The 13,391-nt window shown below is 46.1% G+C and overlaps 1 protein-coding gene across 1 annotated transcript; it reads right to left on the reverse strand.

Moving 5' to 3' along the window:
• On the reverse strand, positions 1–11,936 carry LOC120528534 (dentin sialophosphoprotein-like). Its single transcript, XM_039752711.1, has 4 exons — positions 11,747–11,936; positions 9,557–9,633; positions 4,305–4,349; positions 1–1,314 (listed from the first exon to the last, which is right to left on the reverse strand). The coding sequence occupies exons 2-4, from the start codon at positions 9,608–9,610 to the stop codon at positions 214–216; spliced, it is 1,200 nt and encodes a 399-aa protein (XP_039608645.1). The 5' UTR covers positions 9,611–9,633; positions 11,747–11,936; the 3' UTR covers positions 1–213.
• Between the last annotated feature and the right edge of the window lie 1,455 nt (positions 11,937–13,391).

The raw sequence follows: 13,391 nt of genomic DNA on the forward strand, positions 1-13,391 counted from the left end.
TTCATATCTAAAAGTGATTTATTGAAAGCGTTTTTCAAATAATTTACATAATAAAAAAGGAGAAGGTCTTTACAGGACAGACCAACAAGGCACTTCACACTAAATACTCTTAGAGCGCGATGGCTGTTTGGCAAACACTGCGATAATAAATACGAGGCTTTACTTTACAATAATCTACAGACGTGAGGGACATTCGCAGCTTCTCTTTGCCGTTTATCTCTTCTCCTCGCTGCTCCCGTTTCTCCTTGCCCGCTTGCCCGAATTGGAAGAGCTGCTTGTGTCGCTGGTGTTACAACTGTCACTGGAGTCACTGGAGTCGCTCGAGCCGCACGCGTCACTGGAGTCGCTGGAGTCGCTGGAATCGGACGAGTCGCCTGGGCTGCAGGAATCGCTGGAGTCACTCGAGTCGCTCGCGCCGCACGCGTCACTGGAATCACTGGAGTCACTGGAGTCACTGGAGCCGTTGGGACTGCACGAGTCACCGGAGTCAGAAGAATCGCTCGAGTCGCTGGAACCGCAGGCGTTAGTGGAGTCAGAAGAGTCGCTGGAGTCGCACTGGCCACCAGAATCGGAAGAGTCGCTGGAGTCGCTCGTGCCGCACGCGTCACTGGAGTCGCTGCTGGAGGAGTCGCTGCTGGAGGAGTCGCTGGAGTTGCACGTGGAGTCGGAGGAGTCCGATGAGTCGCTGGAGTCGCACGCGGTCCCAGAGTCGCTGGAGTCGGAGGAATCGCTGGAGCCGCACGTAGCACTGGAGTCGCTGGAGTCGCTGGATTTGCAGGCGCCACCCGAGTCACTCGAATCAGCGGAGTCACTGGAGCTGCACGAGTCGCTGGAGTCACTCGAGTCGCTGCCTTTGCACGCCTTACCGGACTCATCGGAGCTACTGCTGTCCCCTCCCTTGGGCGCGTCGCCTTGCATGCCTTCGTCGTCAAACTCGAAGACGTCCGATGCTCTAATAAAACCGTGAAACTGCGACCTTTTGGTTTTGTCGTCGCCATCATAACGTAAAATTTCGTCCGCCTTAAAGTCGATCTCATCGTCCTCGTTCTTGCTGGACATCACCTGCTCGTCCTTAATGTCCCTGGGCCCCGGTTTGCCGTAGTAAGATTTCATCGCGTCCCCCTCATATGTGGGCGCTGGGGTCGCGTCTTCATCGACGTCGCCGTTTGTGTGGCTTTCGGTTGTGTCTCCGTTTTCGGGCGCTGCCGCCGCCGCCGCCCCCTTCTTCTCCTGCAACAGCTTCTCATTTATCGTCCCAACATGAGCTTCTCCATTTCCACTTGTACCTTCATACACGGCGAAAACTGTGTGAATCTGTGAGAAAGACCACAAAGAAAAAAACAGCCCAGTAAGACTCAGGGGGGCTTGACTGGGATGTCCCACCCAACCCCAGACTCTCATTTTGTAACAAAGCTGCGCCTCCTTCCTAACCTCCTTAGACCCTGCAGTGACTTCGCTCTTATTCACTGCCAACCCACACTGAGGAGATTCGTCCTTCACCATCACTGGATGCCACATGCAGCTTGGCATCGTCAGGATTGTGTGGACGGGAGACAAAGAGAGAAGACGCAGCGGTGCTCCTGCACATCTCCACCAAGAAATAAGTTAGCATTTAACTTCTCATTGCAATGTTTAGAACAAACCCTCAGGCCGATTTCTTCATCTGATTGTCCGTCGTCACTCATGTGACTCCCTCATTGGGCGTGTAATAACCTGCCGGGGACAGAGGGGGCGCTGTTGCTAACACTTTCTTCTTTTCCTTCCTGTACGCTGGCAGTAAGGACAAGTAACCCCGCCCCCTTCCTGTCCTGCCGGCAAAAAAACCCGGGCATCCCAGAAGGAGGCGCCCAAACAGGTCTCAGGATGGCACACCCTAAAAGACAGGAGGCGCCCAAGCAAGTCTCAAGATGGCACACCCTAAAAGACAGGAGGCGCCCAAGCAAGTCTCAGGATGGCACACCCTAAAAGACAGGAGGCGCCCAAGCAAGTCTCAGGATGGCACACCCTAAAAGACAGGAGGCGCCCAAGCAAGTCTCAAGATGGCACACCCTAAAAGACAGGAGGCGCCCAAGCAAGTCTCAGGATGGCACACCCTAAAAGACAGGAGGCGCCCAAGCAAGTCTCAGGATGGCACACCCTAAAAGACAGGAGGCGCCCAAGCAAGTCTCAGGATGGCACACCCTAAAAGACAGGAGGCGCCCAAGCAAGTCTCAAGATGGCACACCCTAAAAGACAGGAGGCGCCCAAGCAAGTCTCAAGATGGCACACCCTAAAAGACAGGAGGCGCCCAAGCAAGTCTCAGGATGGCACACCCTAAAAGACAGGAGGCGCCCAAGCAAGTCTCAGGATGGCACACCCTAAAAGACAGGAGGCGCCCAAGCAAGTCTCAGGATGGCACACCCTAAAAGACAGGAGGCGCCCAAGCAAGTCTCAGGATGGCACACCCTAAAAGACAGGAGGCGCCCAAGCAAGTCTCAAGATGGCACACCCTAAAAGACAGGAGGCGCCCAAGCAAGTCTCAGGATGGCACACCCTAAAAGACAGAGCTGTTAAACTCCCGTACAGGATTTCTGTTGAGGACGCATGCTTCACGTTTCACTTACAATTCTTTTTTCTTTTTATCTTGTGATCGAGCTGGTTGGTGTCACAAACGTTCTTCTAGTCTGAGTCTGTCACCACCACACTCGACCACTCTGTCCTGTCCTGTACACCCGATGCCATTTCTCCGTTTCCAGCTAACGGCTGCACCAATTGGCCCTGCAGTGTCCTCTGCACCCTTGTCTGTCTGTGTCCAGTCTAGCGAGGGGGCTTGAAGGTCATGGCCTGGACTAACATGAGGACCGCCTCTTGTTTTATTTAACTGCCCGCTTGCACCTCAGTTTCTAGTGCCCACCCACTGAGTCAAGACCATGCAGTGTACGCCAGCCAAGAAGAACTAAAGGAACATCTACTGCCATAAAGGTGGCCACAGTCATTTGAAGAAGAACGGGCCCGGATAACAGAAGAAGTGGTGAAGGGTGGAGGAGCCGAGTTCCATTTGTTGGCATGCAGTTCTGCAGGAGTTCGTGTGGCGTGTGAAATGCAAAACTCGCTGAATAAAAACTCAGCAAAAGAGCACAACATCATGCCAACTATGCCAGCTCAGGGGGCACGTTCGTAGCTGAAAATGTGGTGAGTGCTGTTGAGGGCCTCCCCCCCCCAAGGACTGATGATGTCACTTCCTGTTCTGCTCTCATTGGTCCCACCCTTTCCACTTCGGTCCCTAGAAAGACTCCGGCCCCCTTCAGAAGAAGACACAACTCACAGTGGCCAGCTGTGATCCTCCGTCACTCAATTAATTGCACCGGGACACTTAATGGGGTATCCACTGGAACCCACTCTGCTTTTCTTTGTACCTCACATTTTATTCCACAACTAGTTGTGCTAAGATGGGTCGAAATTTAAAGAATCAAAGCAGACCTCAGCATTAATGTTTGGAGTGCGCTGTCTGTTGGAAATGCATATAGCAAAAAAATGTATTGCATTTATATTAGATAAATTAAATTAGATAAACTTTATTAATCCCATGGGGAGAATTGTCACTCCAACAGATGGCGCCTCACCAGCATTAGCAGTAGTTAGAGTGGCACATTCAGAGTTGCAAGTGTAGCTTCACAGCAGAAGAAGAAGAATCAATTCATTTTGGGACACGGCGGCCGGGGGTCACCACTGATCAGAAGTTAAACCTTCCACTGCCTATAAACTGCCGTGAACTCGGCGTGTGCCCTGCTAGGACTGAAGAGCCGACCAGAGCTGCGGGTTAAAGATCTTCATGTGGCCAAATGAAGGACTGGAACTGGAGAGGCCTGCTTGTCTCAGGTGTGTTGTCAGCTTGTTAAAGCAAAAAAATGAACGATTTGAATGTTTAAGCACAACTCCTGCCTCTAAGTGTATGGACCAGACTGAAATGGAGAGAAGGACACCCAAAATACTGGGGAGGGGGGCACAGTGTAGGGGCTTAGCCCGGCTAAATGACGCCCTGCAGCCGAGCCTGGTGAGGAGCAACTCCTGTCGGAATCTGAGTTCGGACTTTAGTGAAGAGTTGTGTGTCTTTGGTGTGACTCTCTGACTGGACAGTGGGACCCCCTCTCTCCCGGACCCTGCACTTCACTCTCCCTTTTATTGATCTCATGTTGACAAACTCACACGGGTGATGAAAAGCGGGCCAGATCTGGGCAGGCGTGTCACGCGTGGCTCTTTACCTTTAAATGACAAACGTCACCCGGCAGCCCCACAATCACGTCAGGTCAGTGATTCAGACTTACCGGACTCTTGTCATATCTCGTCTCCTTCGAGTCTCTTTGCAGAATCTGTGAATATCAACAAACATTTAGAGTCAGCAAGAAGCGCGAATGAGAGGACAAAGAAGCAGCCCACCTCTAGGACAGGACGTGGAGCGAGACCCCATATTATAAACACAAAAGGCTCTCATTACACAGAAAGGTCCATCCATCACACCCACAGTCTGGACCACAGGAGGCCACAGCCCATCTGGAGAGCATCAGTGATAAGGCAGGACGGGACAAAAGGCCACCTCATCACCACCGGTCAGTTCAGAGCGGCCATTGAGATAACGCAGACCACCTTGGGTGAGACAAACAATAACACACAGAGAAGGGGAGCCAGTGGTCTGTCTTAGAGGTGAACATGGCAGGGGTGAGATGGCAGTGCCAACCTTGACTTCACTATGCCACCTGCTACTGAGAGGAATCAATGTCAGGGTAAATTCAAGGACACTTACCAGGGAGACTCGAAGGTAAAGAGCAAAGTGGACAACGCTGGCATAGAGAAAGAGACAGACATGAAAGGCACTATATAATAGATAGATAGATAGATAGATAGATAGATAGATAGATAGAGAGAGAGAGAGATAGAGAGATAGAGAGAGAGATAGAGAGATAGATAGATAGATAGATAGATAGATAGATAGATATAATGAAAGGCACTTTATGATAGATAGATAGATAGATAGATAGATAGATAGATAGATAGATAGATAAAGTGAAAGGCGCTATATAATAGATAGATAGATAGATAGATAGATAGATAGATAGATAGATAAAGTGAAAGGCGCTATATAATAGATAGATAGATAGATAGATAGATAGATAGATAGATAGAGTGCAAGGCACTATATAATGATAGATAGATAGATAGATAGATAGATAGATAGATAGATAGATAGATAGATAGATAGATAGATAGATAATGTGAAAGGCACTATATAATAGATAGATAGATAATCCTCTATTTCTCCCCTGGAGTACACATATCAAGGACAGATATCCGAACACCGGAATAATAAACATTTGTTTTTGTAAGATTTTTATCTGACATTCTGTTTACTGAGCCGCCATCTCTAATGGTGTTCACGTCATATGTAGTGACATTGTAAACAGGTGACCGGTGATAACGGCGTCACTTTCAACATTGTGGCTGTTGTCATGCAAAACAATTTTCCAAATGGTGATAATATACGAACGACAGACACTTGGAATAAGCGACCAAGTAGTGTGGTGGACAGTAAGACTTTAGGGACTTTCACAACTCGACTTGATGTTTTCTTGATGTTAACAAGCGGACAGGACTGGCGAGCTTTGTTGGGCTGAACGGCCTGTTCTCGTCTCGAGTGTTCTAGTGTTCTAATGTTTTCCCAGCTCAGTTTCACTTTTTGTTTATTAAATGTATCTGTAATTATTTCAGTGTAATTTTGCATGTTTTGTTATTCATTCTGTTTTTGATTGTGTGCTGTATATATTTTATATATTTCATTCATTTAAAATGATAATAGTTCCTTCTCAATTTGTTATTACTGTGAACTTGGAGTTCCCAAGAACGTAGGACCCCAAAGTTTTAAGCGCACTTCTAGCAATGCCCACTAGGGGGAATGAAACTCCATCCAAATCCCCCACCAGGCACAGACAGGAAACTTTAAATATTAAGAAACTTCACTTTGTCCTTCGGCCAGAATTTGTTTGAAACTCTTTTCATTTTCGGGCTGGCAGAGGCCTGAAGCCTTTCAGGTTAGGTTGTGTTCCATTTCAACTGGTAAGTCAAACTTTGCAAGTTTTAAGGTTGGATTTTTTTGCTGTTTGAATACACAAAATGCACAATAATTCATTGTAAGCAGCTGGTAGTTATTTCAAAAAGGTATCCAGTAGAGGCATCCATTTTGGTTTTCTGAATGTTTTACTGGCACTCGGCCAACTCAGACATGACATCCAGCTGCCCGGGGTGAGGCCAATCCCCTCGGCACCGATGAGGAATTAGGGAGCCTCTGGCTTCTTGGGGGGCTTTAAGGTCTGCTGCCACTTTCATAAATCAAACATAATGTCCTACAGCACACACAATATGAAGGACTGACGATGCCGATGCTGCTTATGGCAGTTACTCGATGTCAGCCCTCCAGCAGACTGGCTGTACTTCATTATAAAAGAGCTTCACTTCGCCTCGCTTCTATCACATTTAAATGAAACGCAAAACTGAAAGCCAAAGAAGAGCAGATCAGTGCAGAGCCAAAGCAGCCATTTTCTGCACTGGTGGCTCTTAAATAGCACAGGGGGTGGAGCTTACAGCAGCCGCATCACATGGCCCCGCCCCTTGGCTCAGCATAAAGAACACAGGGAAGAAAATTTAAAGAACTACTAAATATAAAATAATGAGGAAATAATATGAAATGACTAAATAGAGCAAGATTCATAACAAAATGCATTCAAACGACACCGGAGCAAGGCCACCGCCCTCTTTTTGTTTTTGTAAATGTTGTGATTTTGTTGTCCTTTGTTTCTTGTATGTTTTAATGAATTCTTTCTTTATTAAATATGTCACGTTCTGTATGTTAGATAAGACTGGGCGTGGCAACCTGATGCTGGCCCCGCCCTTGCTCTATTCAAATGGCCGCCTCAGAATCGACATTGTTCTCCTGTTCTTTGGATTTTGATTTTCTGTTATTTTCACTCATAATGATTTGAATTATTCACAGTCCTAAACATTCTCCTCCCTAATGAGGGTTTGGATTGTGAAGATTCCAAATGATTTGATTGTTTTCTTGCATACTTTACTCTTGTTGGACATATGTGGTGCTGTGCAGACGCCATTTTGTTTAGTTATGGGCGCCATTTTGTGGGCCCGTCCTTTGGAAGGTGGACACTGGCTGCCATTTCCTAGCGATTGATTTCCTCGGGAGGTTCTTTCTGTTTTATTATTATTTTATTATTTTTTCTCAGGGATACGACTTTTTGGCAACTGTTTTCTTGATCTTCATTTTTGGGGTTTGTCTTTTGCTGTTTTTCGTGTAGGCCGAAGCCTGCAGGTAGTAGTTGGGCCCAGCTGACAGGGGTCCTGGCCTGCTTTTTGGGAACTTTAGAGCCCTTAACCCCCTTCCGTCCTTTTGTACCCCCTAATGACAACACGCAGTGATCGAGTCGATCTGTGCTTTCATCCTCTTTCACTAACTACGTCTCGTTTTGTGTTCCGCGTCTTTCAGGATCGACTTTTGGATCTCGTTATCAGGAGCCATTCTTGGATTTTAAATAGTACAGAAACGCGACTCCGCTTTTGTGGTCCTAAAATCTTGTTTGCCCCTCTCCTCCTGTGAATGTCTTTGAGTTTTAGGCCTTTGCTCCGCTGCTGGGCCTGTGCAGGCCGTGAGCCTGGGACTTGAGTTTTACCTGCGGGCTGTGCTGAGGTGGGCCTCTTTTGGGAGTTGTGCGGTCACAGTCACATTTCTACTGCTGTGTATTGTTGTGCTCGTCCTGTTTTTGAATGATTACCGTGTCTACTCACGTTTAAGTCCTCCTGTGTGTATATAATATCTTATAATGTCGGTCGTGCAAGTCGTAATGCGGTAAACTCACGCTATTGGACCAAGAGATTACGATATGCTGACGGCCGCCCACCTGAGAGAGTCACCACGGGGCACACGGCCTTTTTCTTCTATGTGTGTGTGCCAATGCCCTGTATCAGTGTGTGATGGTGCCCGTGCTATTCCGAAGTGACGTCTGCACTGTTTACTGCTTTTTGTATCTCACGTCTTCATACACCTTTATCATAAGAGCATCCCTTATCTACAATCAGAAGAAAATATGAAGCTGGTTTTAAATGAAATGTCATTGAAGTGGCAAAAGAAATTGGCAATGGCGCTGCTGCAACAAAATTCAATGCGTCCGAGAAACTGACGTGAGATTGGAGGAGGCGAGAAGATGAAAGAAAAAACCAAGTGTCGTATTTTTGAATGGACGTACAAGTCGGGCTCTGATCTTGCGATCACGTTTTCGGGTTTGAGTGCACACGGGACGTGTCCTGTTTTTATGAATGGCTGCTGTTGGTTTGCTCCTTCTGTTTCTCTGCCCTGAAGCTTCAATGAGTTCCTTGTGTTCTGGGGGTGGAGCCAGCATGATGTCACCGCCGAGGGACCGCCCCCTCCACCAGACCTCCAGCCTGTCAAGTTGTTTGCTCCTTGTAAGTCTTGTCTTTTCCGTTGCTCTCTTTTCTCGACTTTCTGCCCTGCGTTTCTTGCATTTCAGATATTTGATTGTGTGTTTGGACGAGTTTGACTGTAAAGAAAATCCTTAAATTCTTTTCATTTCCTGTTGGCTATTTTTTGTTAATGAATTCTTCATTTACAAAGAAACTTTTGCTTTGGTTTGTCTCAGCAAGTCCAGGGGTTTACGGTGATCTTCTCTCTTGTTGGTATATTTTAGAACAGTTGAAACTTTTAAGAAGACTCATTTTTGGGCCTGAGTAGGCCGAAGCCTGCTAGTAGTAGTTGGGCCTGGCTGCCAGGGTGAAGGCCTAATCTGGGCAGGGTGGTGAAGGTCCTGGCCTGATGTTTGTGAACTTTAGAGCACTTTAACCCCCTTTCATCATATTGTGCCCCCTTATGACAGAGGACGCCATCCTGTTGTCAGATACTGTATACTCCCTGTTGGTCGCGGTCATGATGGGTTCAAAGGTTGCCTGTGGTGACCGTTCCTCTTCCATGTTTATGGATAAATCCGTGTGAATCTGCGTGTGGCTCTGCTCTTTAGATGCTTTTTTGATGTTTTCGAGAGGATGGACCTTCTTTTGCGAGTTTTCTTCATTTTCTCCTCCCAGTCACCACCGTCATCACCAGTTTGCTCCTTATGGTACACCACATCATGGCCGTCCTCCTCCTGTTGCTGTCCTTGCTAACGTCTCCTCAGCTGACCGCTCCTCAGGTCTTCCTAGAGTACCCCAACTCACCCTGCCATCATTGACCACCCGAGAGACCCCCCCACCACCCTCATTTCTATCCCACCTGAACAAACACCAAGGATCTGAATGTCCCAGAGAAATGGCTGCTGGACTTCGCTCTCCTCAGCCTGCCATTTGGGACTGGAGGGTAGACGGCCATCAAAGGTGGCGGTGACTTGCGGCCCAGTTTCTGTTCGTGTTGTGACTCTTTTCTGCTATTTATTTTCTACTCTACTTTCTATCATTGCCATTTTGAATTTTCTACAATTTTCTAGAAACAAAGAGAGGACGACAGGCTTACCGGGACGGCACCCACCACTCCAAAGAGGCTGAAGAGAAGCAGCAGAGTCCTCATGTTGGCAGCGTCCTTCAGTATTTCTGTGGTGACAAAGAAGATGGAGTTGAGTGGCTGTAAACAGCGCTAATCACCAACCTCTGGAGCCCACATGTGGTGTGCACTTCGGCCCCAGCGCACTTATTATTATTACCTTTGATAATTATGAATATTTCACAAGGACGTTCGGATGTCACTCCCATGAATCATTCTGACCGGAGGAGCACAACACGGCATGACAGGCCTATTTGTTCAGGTGTTTTCGGCACTCCATCCCTCTTTATCTGCCATGTTGTGTGCAATTACAAGGGATAGCGAGATTAGACGGGCAGCTCAGAGCTGTCATCATGGGCTTGACGCCACCCGCGGGGCATTTGGTTTATACAACAAGGATTTACCGCCCGTGCTCACCGCTCCGTTCTCTCCTGACCTGCTGTTATACATTTACGCTCATGACTGTCTTCGGCCGCTCGCCTGCTCAGAACGCCACGGAGAGCCAGCAGTTCTCTGAAGTCAGAAACAGACGCGGGTTCAACGAGCTGCTTTATGGCCTCCGGCTGTGCTGTAGACGGGAGAAATCCTGTCCTGTCAAAAATGACATTGTGTGAGGGCGGGTGAGGACGCTGTCACGTCACTCTCAGTCTGTCCGTCATATAGTGCCTTTCACAGTTATCAGTCTGTCTGTTATATAGCGCCTTTCACAGTCATCAGTCTGTCTGTTATATAGTGGCTTTCACAGCCATCAGTCTATCTGTTATATAGCGCCTTTCACAGCCATCAGTCTGTCAGTCATATAGCGCCTTTCACAGCCATAGTGACATGTACATCTAGCTACATATTCCACTGTGCCTGTCATATCTTATATAGTGCTCTTCATATATGCTATCCAGTTGCCTGTTACACAGCATCTTTCACATCCATCTATCAATAGAATTATTGAATACCTTTCTTATGTATCTGTCATAGGTCAGTTATAAAGCGTCTTTCATATTAATTATATAATACTTCTAATTTATTGTCTATCTATCAATCTATCTGTTATATGGCATCATTTATACCCAACACTCTGTTGAACTATCTATTATATATCGCTGGTCTATTAAATGGTGCCTTTCAAATTTATCCTTCTTTCAGTTTATCTGTTATATAGTGCCTTTCATTTTATCTATCTAGTATATATTGCATTTCATAACTATCTGTTATATAATACTTTTCATATCGGTCTCTGTGTGATATAGTGCCTTTCATATCTCAAATGCTAGGCATATAAATCTATTGATCTATTTTATAGCATCTTTCATATCTCTCTTATTATAGATATATGTACAATAAACCAATTATATAGTGTCTTAAATGTCATATATGATGCTTCTCATTCAATGAATATCTATTGATCCATCTATTGAACATCATCTTTAATGTCTGTGTTAATCTAAATATGATATGGAGTATCATATCATTTCTATTTAGTGTCTGTCACTCGCTCTATTTGTCATGCTGTGACTTTCTTATCTATCTGTTAATCCTTCTAGCTATGACATAATATGGATCCATTATATAGTGCCTTTCACATCTCCATTATATAATACTTTTCATATCTGTCAATTTCTCTAACTGTTCTATAGTGCCTTTCACATCTCCCCATCTGTCTATTACTCAGTGCCTCTCACATCGCTCTTTGTAATATAATACGTTTCTCATCTATCTACTTTATATAGCGCCTTTCATATTAGTTTTTTCTCTCCATCTCTTTTGTTAATATAGTGCCTTTCTCACATACTCATCCGTCCCATTCGTTCGTTTTTCTAACTCATTAACTGTTTCACGTTATGTTTCTGTGACTTTTGTTCATTTGATGACAACTGTTTTTGTACAACATGAGAACAAACCGTCACGTTGTGTTTCTGCTCACTCTGTTCATGTCCTTGTGCCACTAAGGGACCACAAGGCCAGGGGTCATTTGAGCTTGTCAAGCCCCTCCACGCACGTTTGAGTGTGTGTGCTGTTAAAGTGTGCCGGTGTCATGTGCTCTCAGCGCGCTCGTCTAAACTCATTTAACGCGAAGCCCCCGCGCATAGGTGGTCCCTTCAAGTCCAGATGCACGGTCGCAAAAGCGAAGTCCGCGGCTTTCCGTGATTTCCCAGCCGCTTCACTCACCTCGCTAAATGTGAATTCAAAGCCCGGCAGGTTTGTCCCGTGACGGAGATCCCGAGTGCGTCCCCTCGTCGGCGTGTCCCTGTGGCGCTGCGTCCGTCTGGGTGGCCGTCACGTTTTTAAACGCTGCATCGGAAACGAAGGAGCGAATCAATTTGAGAGAGGAGCGCGAAGGTGGGCCCGGCGTGCCCTGCTGGCTCGTGCCATCTCATCACACCCTCTACTTACCTTAAGACGTCCCCGTGGAGTTGTAATGAATGGAGGAGTTTCTCCGTAATTGCCCGTCTTATGACAGATTTATGTTTTGGAAACCAAATATATGTGATTAGCGGCCTGAGCTTATCGAGAGAATATCCATTAAACCAATTGGCAGCTGCACAACACGCGGAAGATGACGGGTCTCGGGAACGGTAAATATTTATACGGGCACAGCAAGACTCGGCCGCCATCAGCCTGGGGAGTTTATTGGCACTTGAACGGCCTCCTCGGTCCCGCCCACATTTCAGCGTGCAGACTACGTTTTGAAAGGCACTATATAACGGATAGATAGATAGATAGATAGATAGATAGATAGATAGATAGATAGATAGATAGATAGATAGAGTGAAAGGCACTATATAATAGATAGATAGATAGATAGATAGATAGATAGATAGATAGATAGATAGATAGATAGATAGATAGATAGATAGTGTGAAAGGCACTATATAATAGATAGATAGATAGATAGATAGATAGATAGATAGATAGATAGATAGATAGATAGATAGATAGATAGATAAGGCACTATATAACAGATAGATAGATAGATAGATAGATAGATAGATAGATAGATAGATAGATAGATAGATAGATAGTGTGAAAGGCACTATATAATGGCTAGATAGATAGATAGATAGATAGACAGATAGATAGATAGATAGTGTGAAAGGCACTATATAATGGCTAGATAGATAGATAGATAGATAGAGTGAAAGGCACTATATAATAGATAGATAGAGAGATAGATAGTATGTAAGGCGCTGTATAATAAATAACCTGATGTCAGTGTATTTGTCCCCAGGTGCTTATGTCACGTAGATGTGACTTATTTGTATGTTGGCCTGAAGTTCAAACTTGTGTCGTAAACCCAAACAGCGCGCCCGCAGATCTGCAATGCTGGAAGTTAACAGAAGCTCACGAGACATCAAGAGGAAGGCAGAGAGCGAATGGCAGGCTACAGGACTGCGGAGTGCAGTGTCATTGGGGTCAACTTGTCCAGTTGCTTTCTGAGCTTCGGGTCACATGAGCCACTATAGCAGCATCAATAATGACAGTGAGGGGCGCACCTCATGGCAGCGCTGGCTCAAATTGAATTGTCCCCAAGTAAGGTGCCCATGTGGTGAACTGGAGAAAAGGCGTGCAAGGCCCAGACAGACTGGACACTGGTAGAGACTCTAGAGAGTTCAAGTCTGGAGAGGTGGGAGCTTCACTTTAAACTGTGCTGTCCCGCTCCTGAAATGTGCCTTAGTTCCATTTCCATTTCTGACCAAGACATTTCTGCTCCGAAGGCCTTGAGATGACATTCAAAACAGAAAAGCGCCATTTCCAAGTTTCTTTTTTAGGATGTGACCACCTGTTCGTATTACGGATAAGCGCACGCGCAAAG

Source organism: Polypterus senegalus, chromosome 4, assembly GCF_016835505.1.
Source record: "Polypterus senegalus isolate Bchr_013 chromosome 4, ASM1683550v1, whole genome shotgun sequence".
Taxonomy (NCBI): Eukaryota; Metazoa; Chordata; class Cladistia; order Polypteriformes; family Polypteridae; genus Polypterus; species Polypterus senegalus.

Coding starts and splice junctions, on each gene's coding strand:
- LOC120528534 (XM_039752711.1), bottom strand. CDS start 9,610: ATGAGGACTCTGCTGCTTCTCTTCAGCCTCTTTGGAGTGGTGGGTGCC. Junction 4,350..9,556: donor GAGTGGTGGGTGCCGTCCCG/GTAAGCCTGTCG, acceptor TGATATTCACAG/ATTCTGCAAAGAGACTCGAA. Junction 1,315..4,304: donor CGAGATATGACAAGAGTCCG/GTAAGTCTGAAT, acceptor TCTTTCTCACAG/ATTCACACAGTTTTCGCCGT.